This window comes from Adiantum capillus-veneris, chromosome 24 (genome assembly GCF_014529385.1).
Source record: "Adiantum capillus-veneris isolate H3 chromosome 24, ASM1452938v2, whole genome shotgun sequence".
In the NCBI taxonomy this organism is placed as follows: Eukaryota; Viridiplantae; Streptophyta; class Polypodiopsida; order Polypodiales; family Pteridaceae; genus Adiantum; species Adiantum capillus-veneris.
In genome coordinates this window covers 47,495,683-47,509,886 of record NC_140954.1, presented here as the reverse complement: position 1 = coordinate 47,509,886, position 14,204 = coordinate 47,495,683, and the positions used below count along the sequence as shown (strand labels likewise).

General features: G+C 40.8%; 1 protein-coding gene across 1 annotated transcript; it reads left to right on the top strand.

Moving 5' to 3' along the window:
* Positions 1–524: 524 nt before the first annotated feature.
* On the top strand, positions 525–6,308 carry LOC147426321 (uncharacterized). Its single transcript, XM_086498627.1, has 2 exons — positions 525–1,587; positions 5,933–6,308. The coding sequence occupies exons 1-2, from the start codon at positions 991–993 to the stop codon at positions 6,212–6,214; spliced, it is 879 nt and encodes a 292-aa protein (XP_086354753.1). The 5' UTR covers positions 525–990; the 3' UTR covers positions 6,215–6,308.
* The last annotated feature ends 7,896 nt before the right edge of the window (positions 6,309–14,204 follow it).

The following is a 14,204-nucleotide window of genomic DNA, read 5'->3' as shown; positions in this document are numbered from 1 at the left end:
AGAGAAATTCTTTGGTAAATTACTTTTTAATAAACTTATAATGATAAGAACGAGAGACTTTCTACATAATCATACCACATCAAAATTCAAGGTTTTTTTTTTCCCTGAACAAAATTCAAGGCTCTAACTTCATGTGCTTGGAAAGAATAAAGAAAAGCATGATGTTGTCATTGCCCTAGACTTTCTTAGGAAGACTTGTAAACTTTAGTAGAAGGTGATGCCCACACAAAATTTCTAAACTTTATTGGCCTTTAGAAATAGGGTCGGCTGTCTCCATATATCATGTGGGGGAGAGCTAAGCATGCCAAGAGCACTTTCCCTACTATAGTCACTTGTTTATTAACAAAGCAAGTGAGGACAGAAGTGGACTAGAATAAGAATTGAGCTTATCCAACGAGAATTTGCCAACTGCGCACCTTGGGGCCAAAGTCATCAAAGATTGTGCCTCTATGAGTGGGGCATCAAGATTCTAAGAGAACGAATGGCAACCCCGAGGACTAGAAATTAACAGCACACCTTGTAAGTTGTGATGCATAGCTTTGTGCTAAATGATGCTCTTATTATACAACAAAGCTCTCCCTTTGTGTCTTGGTAGCATGTAAGCTTAAAGCCCAGAAGGCTTCAATTTAAGGGGAAGTGACGAGTTCTTCTGAAAGGGGAGATTTTGTTCGAAGTGTATACCGTGTTTAGAGGTGTTATGTTGAAGGAGGGGGCGTGTGGTGGTGAGAGGCGTAGGGGAAAGCACCAGTCATAAGAGTTCCATGGTAGGACATTGGCATGGATAGAAGCATATCCATGGAGAGAGAGGCTCGATCGAGGAAAAGGTTGTATCAGTACATGTGACCCAAGAGACATTATGTTTGAAAGGAGTAGTGTATCATATGTGATGATTGAGTGATTGAGCTCTTTGAGATTGTATTGAAAGTGGGTGTGTCATTGGTGATCATAGGGGAACAAAATTAAACATCGAACTCCACCACAGTAGGGAATATGGACTATTGCAAAGGGGGTGTTATTGCGAGTGGGGCTCTAGGGACCAATGGAGGACTATTAGGGAGAGGAGGAGGAGGAGGAGGGTTTGGAAAAGGAAGTCCTCATACGAGTATCAAGAAGAAAATTACGAATGGGGCAAATTTGAGCATGTTAACAAGAGGAGGAGAAGGTGGTGGTGGTGGTGGTGGAGGGAATTATTATGAAAGGATGATGTGTAATAGTAGTAGTGGTAATGGTAGTGGAGGTGGAAGTGAAAGCTGTGGAGGGCGTGAGGGAGGGTTCATGTTAATGAGGATGGGGAAGCCATTATTGACGACAATGAAGAGGAGGGGCAAGAGGCTGAATGGGGAGCAAGTGAGAGCGTTAGAGAGGGCCTTCAAAGAGAGCAATAAGTTGGGGTTGGAGAGGAAGGGCAAGCTGGCCAAGGAGCTTAACCTGCAAGCCCGCCAAATTGCCGTGTGGTTCCAAAACCGACGGGCCCGCTGCAAAACCAAGCAAATGGAAAGCGACTACGACGGCCTCAAGCAGCAGATGGAGGCGCTCACCGCCCAACGCGACCAGCTCCTCCAGGACAAGGAGACGCTGCAGGCGCAGGTAGCCCAGAGAGAGAGAGAGAGAGAGAGAGAGAGAGAGATCAGCCCATTATTCCGTTTCTGTATGCATGCGAGTGTGCGTGCACGAGCAGCCTACTACTGGAGAGAGAGAGAGAGAGAGAGAGAGAGAGAGAGAGAGAGTCATCACGGCGGTGTGCCCAGGCGTGTGTGCAATTGGATGGGTCGCACTTGATGCTGTGTGTGTGTGTGAGAGAGAGAGAAAGAGAGAGAGTTAATTGGACCTTTCGCAACTAGGGTTGTGTAGTTAAATAATCCTTTTGACGTTAGTGCGCGCATCGTTCGCCATGAACTACTGTTTTTTTTTTTTTCTAAATTTTTGATAATACTCTTCACGATTAGGGGATCCCAGCTGGAAGAAATTAATCAAATCATTCGTTCGCACTGTTTTTTTTTTTTTTCCTAGATTTTTGATAATACTCTTCACGATTAGGGGATCCAAGCTGGAAGAAATTCATCAAATCATTCATTAGCAGACCAGATTCCCTCGGCTTCAAAAGGTAAATGGAAGGGGCAAGGGCTAATGCAGGAGGACGAGAAGGGTAAACGCTCAACACGTAACAAGTAGGAGGGCGACAAAGAGGTTGTCAGGATGGAGGAGGAGGCGGAATATGGGTGCAGCTCTAGGAGATGATAACAGCTAGCTCTCAGAGGTCGTGCACTAGCAAAAAGTTTTTTTTTAAAAATTTGTTTGGTGTCCTAATTAGTTGGCAGTTACGCCTTCGGGGTGAGTTGATTAGCGGATGCGCTTCTGGCAAATAAGGGTGACGTTTAGAGTTCGATTTTGCATATTTGGTAGAGCTGCGTGACATCTTTCAATCATGCTTGCAAAGTCAGGGAGAGGAATCTCGATAGATTTTGGCCCTTGGGTAATAAAAATTCAAACAAGCCAGTAGTAGTATCTCCACAATCTCGAAAAAATAAAATCAAAATGAAAACACTGAGAGAAGTGTAAAGTAAAAAAACTTTTTATGTCCGTATAAATAGAGATGGTCAAGTGCACCTTATACATTTGTGTTTTTTTCATTATTTTTCTTTTTTCTAACGTTTTCTCTGCTCTTTAGAGATGGTCAAGTGCACCTTCTACATTTGTGTTTTATTCATTGCTTTTTCTTTTCTCTAACGTTTTCTTTGCTCTTTAAAATTTATTTTCACCATGCACTTTGTATATGTACTATGTTGATAGTGAATTTAATTTATTTAGAGCCATTAGGAAAGCTTTTTTATGATTATTTAGATTCTAGATAATACTCTTCAAGTATGAAGTATCGGTTGTAAAAAATTCAAAAAATAATGGTATTCTTTTCAAATCTAAAAGGGAAGGGTTTAAAGGGAAAGTAAAAGGGGCAAAGCAGGTGGAAATACTTTTTTTTTAATCTCTCTCTTTCTTTTTGTCTCTCTCTCGAGCTCGCAAAATAGCAAACTCCTCTCTCTGTGCAAATCGCATCCGCCCTTGCACCTCTCAATGGCCTTTGTCGTCCCTTGTCTCAGGGTTCCTCCCCTCCCTCTGCAGGCCTTCTCGTGTGAAGAAGAGGGTGATTGGATTGCAGATATTGTGAGACATCGCAAGAGAGAGAGAGAGAGAGAGAGAGAGAGAGAGAGAGAGAGAGAACACAACTGGCCTGCAAACCAGGGAGACGCGACATGGCATATTCCTCCAAATGCATTTTTTTATTTTTGTGGGAGCCAGTAGGAGGTACCTAAGTATTAGGCTCCGAATTTTGAAAAAATGAAAAACCATTCAAAATATCTTAAGTGCATAAGGGAACATCAGTTTAAGAAATGAAAAGACCCATGAAAATGAAAACTCAAAACACTTTTTGTGTCTATATAAAGATATAATAAAGAAATGGTAGAGTGCACATTTTGATAGTATGTGTTTTTCTAATTTTGTTTATATTTTCTTTAGTGTTTTCTTCTCTTTAGAGTGTGTATTTTCACTATATAGGCATATATAGGCACTGAAAATATACATGTAGGTAGCATTAGGTCTCTTTAATCTCAAAATTTTGAAAAGCTTTTCAAAACATCTTGAGTGCATAAGTAAAGTGTGAGTTCAGAAAATGAAGAGACCATGAAAGTAGAGTGTCAAAAGACTTTTTATGTCTACGCTAGTGTAACCGACGATTCTCTCTCTCTCTCTCTCTCTCTCTCTCTCTCTCTACGTGTCACTGTGTCCCCGGATTGCAGGTGACACCCATCGGATGCAAGAGAGACTGACGTGTGGCAAGGGGGGGGCTGAAATTCGCTCCCCCTTTATCTATTAATATAGATAAATAGAGATGATAGAGTGCACTTGATATATTTGTGTTTTTTTTTATAGAGTTTTGTTCTCCTTAGAGTGTCCTTGCACTATGTAAATAGTGAATATATATTTTTTGAAGCCATTAAGAGATTTACCTATAGTAGGTCTCCACAGTTTCAGAACAAAAAACCAAAACCTTTGAACTGAAATGTAAACGTGGAGGATGATTTCTCTAGAGTTGAAAAGCCTTGTGACATTTGAAAGGCTCATTTACCCTCTATAAGGAGAGCTATATATAGGTGTAGTAGGTCTCCATAATTTTAAAACAAACAAGGTGAAAATTCACTATGGCCATAAAGCTATTGAAAAGAATTTCATAATAGATGCTTCTTTGTGAGAGTGAAAGCTAGAAAGTGACACTTGTGATATTACAATAAAATATTATATTTTTTTTTTAAAGTATAAAAATGAACTATTTAGATTAGAGTATATTTCAAAACCATAAAAAATAATGTCTGATACAATACTCAATGCCCCGTTTTAAAGAAAGAGGTATGTCAATGTCTAACACCCTCTTAGAAGGATCTAAAAGAGGTAGTTTTAAAAAAATATTATTATTAGCTTATCATGTGGCACTAATATGCAAACTTTCTCCAATGATCCATACTCAATGTCCCTTTTTAAAGAAAGAGGTATCTCAATGTCTAACACCCTCTTAGAAGGATCTAAAAGAAGTAATTTTAAAAAAATATTATTATTAGCTTATCATGTGGCACTAATATGCAAACTTTATCCAATGATCCAGAGATGTACCCAAAATCTAACCCTTTACTAAGGAGCACTTATGTAGTCCAAAAATCAAAACATCTGATTTGAAATATAAAGTTAGAGGGTGATTCCTCTAGAAATTGAAAAGCTTCGATCGTGACATTGAAAAGGCAAAATCCATTTACTTTCAATACGGTAATAAGAAGACAGGTCCCTCTTTAGTATCTCTTTCGGATCTTTAAGAGGGACATGTCCTAAAGAGGCTAAGTGTACAAGTATGAAGACGGGTCCCTCTTTAGGATCCATCCTACCCCCCAACATGATAGGAATGGGATGCTCGAGTTTGAAGACACTATGTATATTTCTGATGTTCTTAATATTATCCACTCACAATTGTGAGTTTTTTGTGTGTGTGGGGGGGGGGGGGGGGGGGAATGGGATGCTCCCGTTTGAAGACGCTATGGAGTGGGTGATTGGTAGCATGCAGTTGACGTGGGTATTTTCAATAAGGGTTCAATCCTTGGTAGCCATTTTGGTTCTAATATCCCCCACAATAGTGTAATGTGCCTATGTCTTCTTACATTCTATCTCTTTTCTTAGCTTTCCCTCGATGTTTTCTTCTCCTTAACTTTTTTTGCACTCTGAACGTATTGTATTTACTTTTTTGGATGTCCACTACTACGATTGGTATGTATCCTATGAGAGTGAGAAAATGATAAATAAGTGGAATGTGTGGAGATGTTTCCGCGATATGGATGAATCAAGTCCACAACAACTTGTTCTCCTATCAATGGGGGAAAGGAATGGTACTATGGTGGATATACACACGAAAATCGCAAAGGAACTCTCTCTCTCTCTCTCTCTCTCTCTCTCTCTCTCTCTCTCTCGTGCGTGCGTGCGTGCACACACACACATTTTGAACTTTCTAACATATGGGTTTGTCTAATAGTTTAGCCATCATGATGAAAAAGAGTAAATTAAATTCAATGATGCAAGATATCAAGGAATCTTGCCACCTCTCGCCTTGCCCGGCCTTGCCTCTCACATCGCCCCGCTCCCCTCTACTTGCCTCTCCTATACCCACCCCCCTCACTGCCTAGTTGCCTCTGCTCACACAAAAAGAGAGAGAGAGAGAGAGAGAGAGAGAGAGAGAGAGAAGGAGAGGGAAGACTCCTTGGCTTAACAACCAAAGTGGCCATTAACCGTACTACTATATTATATCTCCATCAACTTACTAGGATCTTAATAAATTTTTGATCAATTTCGCAGGTCTTTCTAACCGAAGCAAGATAAAGTCAATCATTGTTGTTTGCAGGTTTCCTCTTTACAACATCAGTTGAACATGGGGGACTCCTCGACGTCGAGCCCAAACATTCCTCAGGATAGCAATCATTTGGAGTACTCACCATGTGCAAGCATAATAGAGGATGATCACATAGCATGGAATTTGCCAATTGCTTGGAACACTGGTTCAAGTTTCACTAATGCACCCATTCTTTGTACCACCACTAGTTCTAATATCATTAGTGCAGATCCCATAATCCTAGATGATGAATTTTTCTTTTACCATCAAAACAACCTCATTTACGCTTCCTAGGGGTGCATTTTGTCAATTCTTAATCTTCTTCTTGTGGTCCTAAGTAGTTCATATGGACTTTTTTTAAATTCATCAAATCAAAAGATACATCTCATTAACTTCCAAAATGTGGAAAATCTCCCACTATAGGTGGAAAGTTTATGAATTTTCAATTAAAATCAGCACTTTTTGTAATTTTTTTAGTCATAAAAAATTCTTATTTAGTCCCCTCATTATGTTTTGCTAAAGGATTTATACTTGTTTATTGAAATTGACATTTTATAAAAAGTGACAAAGTTGATTACCTTTCTTTACCTACAATGGTTTGTCAGTAATAGAACCTCCAAAAGGGAGATGGTGGACCCACCCCCAACTTTGAGACAAAAATTTGGAATCTTGTTTATGTGTCCTCTTTGTGATTTGCTGAAAAGTGTATTATTATTGGTGCGTAGTGTCTCTAACCTCTAAAAATTCTCAAAAATTATATTTTCTCATATTGAACGTTAACACAAATTTTTTTATTAAAAAAATCAATCTTGGTATTATCTTATTTGTTTTTTCAATATGAGTGATGCAATCTTTACATTTCAACCACCCCCCACCCCCCCACACCTACCCCAAAAAAAAAAGAGGTGAAGACTTCACAAATGGCCTCAAGCATTCTTTGCTATAATAAATTGAGTGATTATCAAAACACGTTTGACATATTAATGGTCTGTGTTCAGGAAAAATGTGTCTCAGCTTAATATCATGCCGTTTTCAATTTCAAAAATGTTGAATAAAGGCAAGGGGAAAAGGAGAAATTACATCCCAAAATAGGAAAAAATAGTGTAAAAACTTGAAAAATAAATCTAATTTTTTAAAACTTCCTCTTGGAGAATTCAAGAGAAGGAATTTTTTATGTTTGGAAAAATCTTGATAAGCCCTCTCTTCACACTTCTCTCCAATGACCCTTCGACCATGACTTTATTGGCCAAACTTGTGATTGGGGCCTTGAGATCATCCCAAAATTCTACGTAGAATTCCACCATCATCCCATCCCAACCAGGGGACTTTTCCTTGCCAAGGGCTTGCAATGCTAGTGAACATTCGACTTCGGAAAATGTCCGTTCCAAGTTATTAGCTTCTGAGTGGGGAATTTCCTTTTTAACACTTTGTAGTAAGGTCCCTCTGGCTTCCTCCACTTCTTGGGACTGGGTCTCCGGCTGTCCAATAATTTGACTGAGATAGCTCAACATCATACCAGCCATTTCATCCTGGTTATGAACTGATGTCCCTTTCTCATCATCAAGCGAGCGGACGTGGCCCCGGCTCTTCTTGATTTTTAGAGCCCTAAAAAAATGAGCTTGATCGGAGGCTTCCGATTGCAAATAAATCTCCCTAGAGAGAAGTCTAGCCTTTTTTATATCTTCTACCTGCTCATTAGCGAGGTTCGATTTGGCTTCAAGCCATCGTTTGTGTTCGCCCTCAGTAGCATGCCAATTGGCTTTTATAACGGTAAGCAATTGTACCTCTGCTGAAAGATGCAACAGGTGATCCTCCCTAGCTTTCTTGATTCGGGGACCCGAGGTTTTTATTGCTTTCTGGATGCTTCGAGCAAAGAGGTCCCACGCATTGTGCTTGTTGAGGTCGACATCCTTTTTTAGCTTACCCAGTGCTTGCTTGGCTATATTCCTGAATAGAGGGTCTTTGAAAAGGTGTGCCCCTACTACGAACAGTTTTTTTTACCTCTTGGGTCCTGCTCCTCCTCTTTATTCTTCTTAAATTGAATGTGCAGAGGAATGTGGTCCGAGAGGATTGTTGTTGGAACTACCTTCATTTCCATCAGCATTGGTATCCAGTCAGCTTGGTGCGAGCAATAGAATATTTCCAGTCTGGAGGCAGTGCGGGCGTACTGAAAGCTTGTGTAGGTGAACCCAAGCGTGCTATTCCATGGGCCAACATCCCATAAGTCGATCATTGCCCACTTTTCGCACAAACTTTGCCATTTAGACCTTTCTGATCCATCCAGCACACTGGAGGATCCTGTTCTATCCCTGCTCTTTTCTACCATGTTAAAGTCACCAACCAACAACCACTCCCCTTCAATAGGGGTATCTCTGAGATGCATCCATAGTTTGGCTCTATCTTTTGCATTGCAAGGGCCATACGCATTCACAATGGTGAGGGGATGCCCTTCCCATATGATTCTAATCCCCAGGATCCTGCCGGATGGGTGGTTAAGAACCAACTTCGGCTCCAATTCTCTGTCCACAATGCTGAGGATGCCACTGAAGGAGTTATTTGCTTCTCCACAGAATACCAGGTTCTTTCCTAGCATCTGCTTTCTCTTGCTATGGGCGTCTAGATGGTGTTCCTGAATGGCCCAAAAGTTGACTGTCTTCTCCTTTTTTATTTCCTCCCAGAAAAGGGTACTCTTCTTCCGGTTTTTCAACCCCTTTACGTTCCAAGATTGGATAGTGAGTGACTCCATCATTAATACGGGGTTCATTGGGATAGAGGAACGAATTCTTCAGCATCCGAATCATCCCCCCCCCCCCCCCCCCTCTCCTTGATCTCAGGAGAATCCGGGGGTTCCAAGTCAGAGGATTTCTTTTCTTGCAGTGTTGCAAATGGATTGTGCAGAGGGATAGTGAACCCCCCTCCTTTTGAAGGGGTAGAGGATGAATTAGATCCTTTCACCTCCAGTGTTCTGACGACTTGCAGCACTTTGGAGTCTCTTTCCACCGCCTTCACTCTTTTGGCTCTTTTTAGACCAGGGACTTGGACAACCGTCGTCGTTGTTACTGTCATAAATTTGGGAGTAGCAATGGGAGTAATGATCCTATTAATATTGCCTGTACCTTCAGAAGCTCGTTGTATGGGAATCAATTCTTCCACCATCTTTTCCTGCATCTTCGTATCCATTTTCTCACACACCATCCCTCCTTCATCCTTCCCTGAATTTGTCCCTTCATTATTGTCTCCCTGCTTCTCTAGCCCTCCCATCGGGGATTCCATTTTATTGGGGTCCTGTATTGTCGGAGCTGTAGTATCATTAGAATTCAATGGGCAATCCTTGGCGAAGTGACCAAAGTTGTTTCATTTAAAACATGCCCCAAAGTAAGTTCCAAAGTTTAGCGAAATGGTAACAAGCCCAGCTCTGACATTAATAACCATGCTTTTAGGTGACGTTTTAGACGAATCCCATCCTATACAAACCCCGTTTGAAGTTCTGTCAAACCCTCTCTTACTAGGTATAAATAAGGAAGTGCCCAGTTGGCTAGCAAGTATTGTGAGATTATCCCACAGCCAACTAGGCAGTCCCACAAACTCTACCCAGACCGGATGAACCGATTGCAAAGATTCAGTTGAGTCGAACACTGGCTCCCAAGGCACCACACACACCTTAGTCCTATTAAATACTAGGGGCCCTTTGTCGAGGATCTTATCCACATTGGAGGGCTCTTTGAATCTTACTGAGCAAAAACCTTTAGCTAGGTAGGAAGTACTTTCAACTGCTCCTCCATGGCCAAGAATTTGAGGGCCCTACAACCATTGGATCATCTCAAACCTATTCGGGATTCTTCCACTGAACCCAAATACAAGCGTCATCTTAGCTTGGCTGGCTAACTGTTTTTTTATCATTGCTAGTGGAATTGCTACAGTAATAGTCTCTGCTACCTCCACATGCTGTGGCAAGGAATTTTTTAAAGCAGAGAAGGCTCGATCTGCCAACCCGTCTTCTACCAACCCACTGAACTGTGAATGGGAGCAAGTTCTTTTATTATTGTTAGGGCCGGCCTCAAGCATTTTGTTGACTTCCAAGAGCTCTTGTTGCAGTCTAGCTTTTGTATTCTGCAGGTTTTTGATATCCCCTGCACTTGATATCCCTTCTGCTGAGCTTTTTCCAATTATCCGTAGAGTTATCTTTCTTAGTTAATCATGCTTTGTTTATGTATATTTTTAACTTGATAGAAGTTAATCACTTGAATTTCAACATAAAATACATTGAGATCATGTAACATTTAATGGCCTAGTAACTTCTGTGAAAGGGCGGTGGTAATGCGTGTGCTAGTCTCCACCCAACCGTGCTATCTTATAGCATCCCCCTAGCCTACACATTGTCCGGCCATGCCGGTGGCCTTGCCCATAGGACCCATGTCCTTACATTACCCCCTCCTTGGAGAATTGTTTTTCGTCCTCGAAAAAGAATGTAGGAAAATGTTTCTACATTTTCCCATGTAGAACCTTTTTCAGGTCTATCTAGCCATTTTACCAACACCTGTCGTCTGACATGATGTCTGGTGTGAAGCTCATGAGAATCCAAAATCTTTTCAGGCTCATGAGGAATGCTTTGCGGTGCGATAAGGTCAACCAACACACCTGTGTCAATGACATTATCATTCTGTCCTAGTTGTTTTCATAAATGGCTAACATGAAAAACAGGATGAAGTCGTGAGTGCTTTGGAAGAGCTAACTTATAGGCCACTTGGCCTATACGTTTGAAAATGGTAAACGGTCCACAATAGCATGGTGAAAGTTTAGCAACTTTTCCCGTCCTCAGACTTTCTGAATGCTCCGAAACTTTGAGGAAAACCTTGTCTCCTTCTTCGAAAGTAGCAAGATGTCGATGCTCATCTGCGTACTTCTTATATCGATCTTGAGTTTTCTTAACATTCTGTCGAGAAACTCGAAGAATGTCAAAATGGTCTTGGAGAAAATTCTTCGCTTGTTGTATCTTCTCCTTAGCCAACCTGTCGTAACGGGTGATCTAGGTTGAAATCCATACAAAAGCATAAATGGACTAAACCCTGTAGTCACATGCTTTGAACTATTATAAGCAAATTCCAATATAGGTAAGTATTCTTCCCAATTGGTTTGCTTCTTGCTAACGTATGCTCGTAGCATATCCTCTAGCACTTGATTAACTCTTTCTGTTTGACCATCCGTTTCTAGATGATCAGCCGTACTTAGATTAAGTTTAGTTTCCAACTTTTGGAAGACACCTCTCCAGAAGTGATTATTGAACTTTCGATCTCTGTCACTAATGATACTACCTGGAAGACCGTAGAGTTTATATATATGCTCTACAAATATCCGTGCTAATTCCGGTGTCTTAACCGTAGTCTTAGTGGAAATGAATCGACTCATCTTTGTGAGACGATCTACAATTACCCAAATGGCATCATGGCCATGATTTGTAGTAGGTAGTTCTACTACAAAATCCATAGAGATACTCTCCCACTTACCTTGTGGAATCTCTAAAGGATGTAAAAGGCCACCTACCTTGAGGCGCTCTGCCTTATTAACTTGGCACTGTTGGCAGTTTAGTACGTACTCTTGAACATCATGATGTAAGCCCGGACAATAAAAATGCCGTCGAACTAAGGCATACGTCTTACGGATACCTGGATGACCAGCACTTGGACTATCGTGACACTCAAATAAGATTTGGCGCCTAGTGTCTGAGTCATTTGGCACACATACTCTACCTTTGTGGAGTAAGTAGCCATCATCAATGGAAAAATTCTTCCATCGCCTAAGCTCTTCCTGAGTAGGGGTGGAGCTCTGTGTGTTGAAGTTTCTATTTGCGCGTGCAGAGACATGTTGATCTGGCTGTTCAGAGACATGTGAGTGTGAAGGATCCCTTTTTAAAACTGCACTCCACACTTTAGCATATGATTGATCTTGTGCACACGTGCCATGTAATGACTCCAAAAATCCACTCTTTAGTTCCGTGAAAGCAAGTGAATTAATCTGAGGCATCCGACTTAGTGCATCCCCTACTACATTATATCGCCCTTTGTGATATCGTAGCTTACAATCATAATCTTGAAGGATTTCTGCCCATCTAGCTTTATGGCCCTTTAAGTCTATTTGAGTAGTAAACCATTTGATACTCTCATGGTCAAAAAATACTTCAAACTCGGCACCATATAAATAGTGTCGCCACTTTCGTAAAGCGTGAATTATGGCATGAAGCTCTCTCTCATAGACAGAATAATTATGTTGAGCTCTATCTAACTTTTTACTTTCAAAGGCTATATATAGGTCTTTCCTCCTGGAGAAGTACCTCACCAATGGCTTTATCACTAGCATCAGTCTCTACCACAAACCGGTTAAGTGGGTCGATGATTGCTAGGATGGGAGCAGTGGCTATAGCTACCTTGAGCTGTTCAAAACTGCGTTTTTGGGCTTCTTTCGAAGAAAAGGTCTTACCTTTTTCTTTAAGTTGATCCGTCATAGGAACAGTGATTTTGGCATAGTCACGGATATCATGTCAATAAATCCAGCCATGCCTAAAAATATTTGAAGCTCCTCAACCCTGTTGGGATGTGACCATCAAAGAATGGCAGTGACCTTGTCAGTGTCCATCTTGATGCCAGAATAAGAGATCACATGACCGAGGTAATGTATCTCTGTTTTAAAGAAATCGCACTTCCTTTGCTTAGCATACAACATGTGAGCTCGTAGCTGTTCAAACACTAATCGTAAGCGTTCTATGTGTTCATCTTCAATCTTACTGTAAATGAGAATATCACAAGGAAAACCACAACAAATTTTCCAAGATAGGGACGTAAGACACTATCCATGAGTGTCATAAATGTAGCTGGAGCATTGGTTAGACCAAAAGGCAAAACCCAAAATGCAAAATGCCTGAAGCGTGTTCTAAATGTAGTTTTGGAGATATCTTGCAGTAGGATACGTACCTGGTGGTAGCCTGAACAAAGATCTATCTTTGTACAGTATCTTACCCCGTGGATTTGATCAAACAACTCATCCACTCGAGGCAAAGGATACTTGTTCTTGATGGTTATTGCATTTAATCCGTGATAATCTACGCACATGCGCATAGTACCATCTTTCTTTTTTACCAATAGAATTGGTAATGCCCAAGGCGAAGTGCGAGGTCCAATGAAACCACGAGCGAGGTAGTCAGCCAACTGACTCTCAACCTCCTTGGCTTCTTTAGCACTCATACAATAAGGTGGTTTACTCACCGGTTTAGTGCCTGGCAAGACATCTATGCCATGCTGCACATCACGTGTAGGGGGTAAACACGGTGGTAAATCACTTGAGAACACATCATCATACTCCATGAGTAAGTGAGTCAACTTTTGCCGTGCAAAAGGAGAAAGTAAACTAGAGTTATGCTAGTTATGTTGGGATGGAGAATCTTGTAATTCATGTAATGTTTGTTTTACAATAGTTGCACGTTGCTCTATAAAATTAAAATTGAGAGCACTTTGCTCGTTAGATTTGTTAACACTTTGTTTATCAATAGAATTCATTGCACTTTGCTTATCATTAAAATTCATTGCACTTTGCATACCATTACTAGAATTCACCGCACTTTGCTCTTGAGAATTCACAAGACTTGGAGATAAGCAGTAACACAAAAAGACCTCATCTATTAAATCTGCTTTCTGTAAAATAGAAAGCTCAGCTGTACATATAAGAGGTGCAGATGGTATATTTTCCTCACCAAGCAAAAGCACATGTTTACCATTGGCCATAAAGGATAAGGAGTTGTGTTCATACTAGTGTGCAATGTATTTCCTAAACCATGCAGCCACTCCCGTCCTAAAACTACATCAACACAGTCCATGTTCATAACTTGGAAGTCAAGGGTCATCGTATGATATTGAACAATAAGCTCAACTCCTTGAACTACGGTTTCCCATACTTCTTTAATTCCCAGACATGTGCTCCACCACATACTTGTGGGAGCAGGGAGTCTGTGTAAGCTGCAATTTCTTGACTAGCTTATAGTTCAAGAAGTTATGAGTTGCACCATCATCCACTAAAATACGAACACGTTTTCCGTTAATAGTGCCATGCATGCAAATCAAATCATGGGGGCCAACGGTGGCCTGCCACATTGAAGCAAACACACAACACTTGTGCTTTTCTTCCATATGAAGAACCTTTACAACACAATATTTAGGAGATGAATCTAATGTGAGGCGTTGCACCGTGTACATGGCCTTTTCTTTGCCTTGCAAAAGAGGACAATCTTTCTTGTTAT